Source organism: Zonotrichia leucophrys, chromosome 8 (genome assembly GCF_028769735.1).
Source record: "Zonotrichia leucophrys gambelii isolate GWCS_2022_RI chromosome 8, RI_Zleu_2.0, whole genome shotgun sequence".
In the NCBI taxonomy this organism is placed as follows: Eukaryota; Metazoa; Chordata; class Aves; order Passeriformes; family Passerellidae; genus Zonotrichia; species Zonotrichia leucophrys.
In genome coordinates, this window is record NC_088178.1 from 28408196 (window position 1) to 28415582 (window position 7387).

Sequence of the window (7387 nt, forward strand, 5' to 3'; positions counted from 1 at the left end):
CCCTCCCCACTGTTTCTCAGGCATGGAGTACATTTAAATGCTGCTTTAGCAAGCTTCTCCATGACCATAAAATCCAGAACCAGTCCCTCCCCAGGCCTTTTTCCAGGGAAGAGCCAGCTCTCCCTTCCTGGGCACATACCCTGGCAGGGTGGGGCAGTGATGGGCAGCAGCGCTCGGGGGGAGCTCAGAGCTGCCATTTCTCCTGCCCTGAGGGGTTCCCAGAGCTCCATTCCCCCTGAGGGGTTCCCAGAGCTCCATCCCCATTTCTCGGCCCTGAGGATTACAGAGCTCATCCCCATTTCTCCGGCCCTGAGGGGTTCCCAGAGCTCCATCCCCCCATTTCTCCTGCCCTGAGGGGTTCCCAGAGCTCCATTCCCCCTGAGGGGTTCCCAGAGCTCCATCCCCCCTCAGGGATTCCCAGAGCTCCATCCCCCATTTCTCCATGAGGGATCCCCAGAGCTCCATCCCCCATTTCTCCTGGCCCTGAGGGATCCCCAGAGCTCCATCCCCCCTGAGGGGTTCCCAGAGCTCCATCCCCCTCTCCAGGCCTCATTCCAGGCCCCAGGAACCCCGTGGGTCCCACACAGATCCCGTGTTGCCGTTTCAGGGCGCGGCAGCCGACGACGGCCGGCTGAAGCGCGGGGACCAGATCGTGGCCGTCAACGGGGAGGCCCTGGAAGGCGTCACCCACGACCAGGCCGTGGCCATCCTGAAGCGCCAGAAGGGGACAGTGACCCTGACAGTGCTGTCCTGAGACACACTGAGCCCTTGGGGCCGTCAGCAGAGCTGTCAAACACTGCCCAGCCCCAGCAGAGCCCGGAGCCGCGCTCCCGCCGCTCCAGGCGCGTCTCCAGCTTCATCCAGCCTCCCACGACTTTCCAGCCTTCCTCCCCGCCCTCCACGACTTCTGGTGGCTTCAGAGGTTCCCCTGGACAAGGTTTAATTAAGGAACTTCAAAGGACAGGACTCATTGTGCTTTATTTGACACCTCGGTTTGTCCCCGCTGCTCTGAACCTCGACTGCTGAACCTGGAATCAATTCGCGCACAAAAGAGAATTTCAGATCATCAACTGATCTCATCTGAGGGGCAGAAATAAATGCTGAGTGACTTGTCATCTCACTCGTGATTTACTTATGCTAATTGTTCTTTCAAGTATGCCAGAAAACATTAGCAATGTAATTAAATTACCACTGTTCCAAATGATGAAATATCAAATTCTCCTCTGGGAAATTATTTGTGCTCGGCACAGTAAGTCTGATAGTCAAATGTGAACTTCTCATGTTTATCTCTTTGGGTAGGTCTGTGGAAGTTAGTCAGAGGTAATTACTGTGATGTGTCAATTTGCAGCCTTTAGCATGAAAAATAAACGAGGGGAGAGGGAAATTTATTTTTTTAGGCTTTTAAAATGTTTGAGCCTTTTCAGATATTTAGGCAGCATGAACAACAACAGCGTAGCTCATTCTGTTCTAATTCTATTTTTTGAGAAGAAATGTGCTGATATATGCCAGGCATGTCGCATACAAAGGCAGTTGTTGTCGTGCCAAGCTGCAGCATAATTGTTCATCCTGAAACTTTAATGAAGACAAAAAGTTTGCTTTGGGAATGTGATCCTGTAATTCTAGGAGTGATGGTGAGCAGTCCCTCCAGCTCCATGGATTCATCCTAACCACCAAGCTCATGCGCATTTCCAAGAGTCTCCCCAGGATCAGGCAGTGCAGGAAGGGGCTTCCATGGATCCTGGAGGATGCTCCTCTCTGGGGGCTGCCAGAGCCAATTTTGGGTAACACCAGGCAGGGCTGGGATGCTCTCCCACAGCCAGGTCAACCCCCTCCAGCTCAGCTGAATCCCCAGCCAGTTTTTTGGGGTCTGAATCCTTCCCAAGGCTGGTCCCACGCTGGGGGTGGGGTGCAGGAACCTTCAGCCAAAAGTTCCCAACCTCATTCCATGTCCCAGCCCTCAAGCAGTGATGGTGTGAGTGATGTGGCCTTGGTGATTTAGCAGGTGAATTGGCAGGCAGGTTCCTGGCAGTGCAAGGCATTGGGGGTTAATCTTCCTGTCCAGGGGAGCAGGAGGGGTTTGGAGGAAGCAGCCCACTCTGATTTGGAACTGTTTGGCATAATTTATAATGGTGGTGTAGCTGGGAGAAATCAAAGGGAGGGTGGGGTCGGAATTGGCTGCTCATTTTGTGTGAAAAATTCCAGGAATTGAATGGAAAGAAGGTTGAAAATCTGCAGTATAATAGCTGAGCAGTGCAGGGAGGTGTTACAGGTACAGCTGTTCTGTGTGATTGAGTGGAATTTTCCCCATTTTACATTCAGGAACCAGTCCTGAAGCGAGGTGAACTACATTGAGACAGGAATGCTGTGATAAGTTCTCATGGAAAAGGGTTTTCCTTATTTCCTTGGAAAGTTTTCCATAACTTTAGGTAATCACAAAGTGCATTTAGCCTGCTGGAACCATTGGTGGGTATTCCCTTAATAGTGCCTGGAAGAGACTTCTCATTTTCAGTGGGCTCCCAGTGTCCTGTTTGATTTGCCAGGTGAGGTGTGAGTGGAATCCTGCCTGCAGAGCACAGGGATCTCTCCAGGTGTGGAAAACTGGAGAATTCTGGACAGGCTGCTCTGCTTGCACAGGAGTTGAGGGTGAGCTGTGAGGAGGAACCCTCAGCAGCAGTGTGTGGGATTTATCAACCAAAGGGAATGATTCTTCTGTGCTGTGTTTTTGTACCCACCCTGAGACATTGCCACATTTAATCCATGAAGTTGTTTAATCCATGGCTGTTTATCAGCCTGTGATGCACATGCAGTTCATAGACATAAACAATAGAATTTATGGGCTGATGAGACATTTTGCACTTCTCATTGCTCAGAAGGAGAGAGAACATTTTCTGCTTCTTGTAATTTGCACTTTGTGTGTTCGAATATATTACTGCCAAAAAAAATTAAACAATTATATTGCAACTAATTGATAAACCAGTGACCATGCTCCACGTGCAGGGCCAAGGCAGAGAATTCAGTTTGCTCCACGCTTGTCTGGGTGGGGGTGTTCTGGTTTGTTTAAAACTTCATTTCTGTGCAAGGGAAAAAGCAATTAAACCTCCTGATTGGATGTTTACGTAGATCAGTACAAGGAGACGTTTTATGACTTCAAAGGTTCTAAATAAAGCTCAGTTGCATAAGTAGTTGTGCATTTGTTTTATTCTGTATTTTAATTTAAGTCAGTGTTAAAAGCTGTTGCATGCCCTGATATCCAATTTAAACCTGCTCTGGCAGAAATTTTCCTCTGCTTCCTGTTGTTTTAAGGGTTCTCCTGCCTTGCTTTGAGGACTTGGGGGCAGAGCCTTTACTTTAGAAGGGCCATGTGCTGTTCACAGTCCTTCCATCATCTTCCTCACCTGGAGAGACCTGGAATTTCCTGCTCTGGGCAGTGACAGCACCAGGAGCCATCTCGGGGATGTTGGCATTTCTTGGCCAACTCATGAGTAGGTTATGATGTGGTGGTGGGGCCAGCAGGAGAGGTGAGGGACTCCCACCTCATTATCCTGCAATGAGGAATCACTGTAATGCCCCTAAATTCCCTGTAATTAATCCCATGGCAATTACCACCCTGGGAGTGTGACATCCATAGGGCCTGTGGAGGTAAAGTGATTATGCCAGGGTGGAGCAGTTAATGTCCCTCTGCCTGAAAGCACTGGAGAGAATTAATTTGGTGTCACACATGTATAAAACATCAGTTACATATTTATATTTATATATAGAAATATTTTTATAAAATATTTATATTTTTATATAACATTGGTTGTGCTCAGCATGGATGCATAATCCCATTATCATCTTTCCCCACAGGGTCACACATCTGGATATCTGGTTTGATGTCCTGGTTAAACACTGCCATGGTCACTGTTACCCCTCTTAGTGGGGTTTGTTCCCCAAAAAGCACATTCCTGTGACAGCTGCACCTCCTAGGATGGCAGCAAATCAGAGAGATCCGTGTTCTGCAGCATCCCAAATGGAAAAGGAACAAGGGTCACCCTGACTTTGCTTTTAGCGTTTTCCAGGTGGGCTCTGAGGGCTCTGCTGCCTCCCCAAGCCTGGTGGGGGTGAGGAGCAGAGTTTACTCCCAATTCCTGCACAAAAAGAGAAGAAATGCAGTGGTAGCATAAACTCTTTATTCCATCCTTATTTAGGATCACAGAATCCCAGACTGGTTTGGGTTGGGACTGACCTTAAAGCTCATTCTGTTCTACCCCAGACAGGGCCTTCCACCACCCCAGGTTGCTCCAGGCCTGATCCAACCTAAGGGATTCCTGAGCAGTTGAAGAGCTCTTGAGGAATGTCGTGTTTTCCAGGGCAGATATTTCCATAGAAAGGTTTACAGTCCCATTTTAGAAGAACGAGAAAATCAGGGTGAAGATTCCTGGTTCTGGCTCTGCAAGGCAAGCACAGGGCCAGGGCTGGCTGCTGGCACATCCCCGTGGATGAGCCCGGGCAGGGAGAGCTGCCCAGCCCAGCACGGCTCTGAGTGTTGTGCTCGGGATGCTCTTTCTGCTGAAATGGCACTAGATGGAGCAGTTGACAAAATATTGCATTTCTGCAGCCTTGTTGCAGGGCTGGAGCCCAGGCAGAGGAGCTGCTGCCCCCAGGGATGCTCTGAGCACAGCCCAGACAAACTCCCACACTGAGCTGGCTGCTTCCCTGTGAACAGGGGATCCTGCAAAGAGAACACACCTGGGTGCAGTGACAGGAGCTTTCTAGGAAAGGGAATCACGGCCTGTCCCACTCCTGCTGATAAATGCCTTCCATCCTGGCCAAACCAGGGCAAGCTGGCCCTTCCACACCAAGCTGTGGGGACAGGACAGGGGCCAGAGCAGAGGAGCAGTCAGCACACTGCCCCTGCAGAAAGAAATCTGCTTTTGCTGCTGAGAGCATATATTATTATATAATAGTTATAATACAATTGTTATAACAGTTGTATAATATATAATTATTATTACTGAATTATTATTATTGTATTATATATTATGATCTGATAATATTTACAATAACACAATAACAGTATAATATATAATTATACTATTATTTATATATATAATGGTAGATGTAACAGTTTTGTTTCTTCTAAGAACATTAAATTCTGCTGGGAGCTGCTGCACTGACCCTGTCCAAGCTGCTGGTGGGGCAGGTTCTGGCTGATAAAAATCTCAAGAGGAGATGTTTTTCTTTGGATGGATCCTGGAATGGTTAAAAGATCTTCAAGTTCCATCAGTTCCTACTGTCCCAGGTTGTTCCAGCCTGGCCTGGGACATTTCAGGGATCCAGGGGCAGCCACAGCTGCTCTGGGCACCTGTGCCAGGGCCTGCCCACCCTCCCAGGGAATTTATCCCTGATCTCCCATCCATCCCTGCCCTCTGGCAGTGGGAGCCATTCCCTGTGTGCTGTCCCTTGTCCCCAGTCCCTCTCCAGCTCTCCTGGAGCCCCTTTAGGCACTGGAAGGGGCTCTGAGGTCCCCCTGAAGCCTTCTCCTCTCCATGCCCAGCCCTCTCACCCTGTCGAGGCAGAGCAAAGTGGATTTGCCTGAGCACTGAGCTGCTTCAGCTGAGACCCTCAGAGTCCCCTCTGCTCTCCTTGCAGCAAAAGGGAATACACACTGGAAATGCCCATAAGGAGAGTGGAAAAATCGTGTTCAGCCAAGCTCCTCATCACTCTTTCCCTTCCCAGCTGATGGGCTGCTGGATGCTGAGCCTGTTAAGATCATTAGATTAATTCCTTTTCTTGCTGTGATTTAATTGTCTCCATTTGTCCTGCGCAGTGCTCGCACTGGGGGTGTGCTTCTCCTTGCCTATATTTAGTTTGATCTCTACAGTGATATTGGAATGTATAAATTGAGGCTGGCTCTGGCTCTTTGTGGCACTGAGCTGGTTTTTTGTGCAGTCTGGAACTTTGACAGGAGGAATTTTGGGCGCTGGGAGGTGCCAGGGGCAGCATCAACCCATCCATGATCCCTCAGGGTCCACAGAGGAGCTGCTCCTCCCTGGGGAGAGATGGTTGGAAGGGAAAGAGGAATGATGAGGCACAGGAGTGAAAATCAACATCCTGGGATGCATTAACCAGCCTGGGCTGCAGGGATGGGAACAGCAGGGAAAGGGGCAGGGAAAGGCAGCAAACTCCAAAATGTGCCTCCCTGCAGAGCTGCAGCACACCCCAAAATGAAGTTCCCTGTCCCCACCCCAAATCAAGGGGAGGCAGGCACTTCCCAAAGCCACCCTGATGGTTAGCACAAAATCTCCCACATTTATTGTGCTGAAATTGGAACTTCCACCTTCCTGAGGGAAGTTCCTCTCTGCAAGTGTGGATCCAGAGCTTTCAGGGAAAAAACCTCTGTGAAAACTGTCCAAAAATTGTGTTATGGCTCTTCTTCCTTGCAGCTGGGCCTGGCAGAGATGCCTGTGCTGGCTTTTGTACACAAATTGGGGGAATTCCTGCAAAAAATATCCCACTTTGTCATATCTGTGCAGAGACCCCCCTGGGGATGTGGAGGATGTCACTGATGTGAAGAAAAACCTCAAAAATGGCCGGTTTGGTGCTGTGCAGGTGTGGGAAGTCACCCCACAAAAGCCACAGCCATGAGGACAGGAACACACACAGGGAAAGGTTTAATTCATTTTATTTGTACATAAAGGAGGCATTTTGGGTTATAGATTAAAAAAAAAAAAAATAAGGCAGATAGAAGTTTGAGATAGTGAATGCCTGAGAGTGTGAAGAAAAGATTGAGCAGATGGCAGATTTCCATGGCAAACAGAGGTCAGGGCTGTTCTCCCCTCCCTGCAAGGATGGGGGCACAAGGCAGCTCGAGAGAATTCTGTCAGGATGTGAACTGACTGAACCACAACCAGAGTGGGCCAGAATTTACTTCTGCTTACAGAAAAAAGAGTAATTAGCTAATCAGGGAGATGTGGGTGTGCTCCACCAAAGGCAAGGGACAGCACCCAGTGGGTCCTGACGCAGCAGAACAAGAAAAGTGGGGCCTGAGCCCTGCCTCCCTCTCTGTCAGCAGAGGGATTTAAGGAAAAACCCAGATTTGGGGTGATGCTGGACCCTGTGGGTGCTCCATGGTGGGGGAGACTCAGTCCCAGCACTTAAATCACGGCTTGGCTTTGCAGGAGGAGTTTGGGAATATGAAAACTGAGCAGAGGCAACGCCAGGAGCAAACACAAAATGCTTCTGCCAGCAAAGGCACTGCACAGAGCTCTTGGACAACACCAGCACACCCTGGGCTGGGAATCTGCTGGGATTCAGTGCCTGCAATGCCCTGCCCCACCCCAGAGATGCAGAGCCTGTCACTGGGCTGCACTTCCCCGGCAGCTCCAACTTAATTAGGGAAAAATAA

At 49.5% G+C, this 7387-nt stretch overlaps 1 protein-coding gene across 2 annotated transcripts in view; it reads left to right on the top strand.

Annotated features, from left to right (window-relative positions):
- Positions 1 to 3182, top strand: part of PATJ (PATJ crumbs cell polarity complex component) — a 144077-nt gene extending 140895 nt beyond the window's left edge. For both annotated transcript variants that reach the window (XM_064719301.1, XM_064719300.1), the window contains exon 44: positions 608 to 3182. In XM_064719301.1, the coding sequence (XP_064575371.1) occupies positions 608 to 754 (147 nt within the window). In that variant the 3' untranslated portion in view covers positions 755 to 3182. The remainder of the gene's footprint in view (positions 1 to 607) is intronic.
- The last annotated feature ends 4205 nt before the right edge of the window (positions 3183 to 7387 follow it).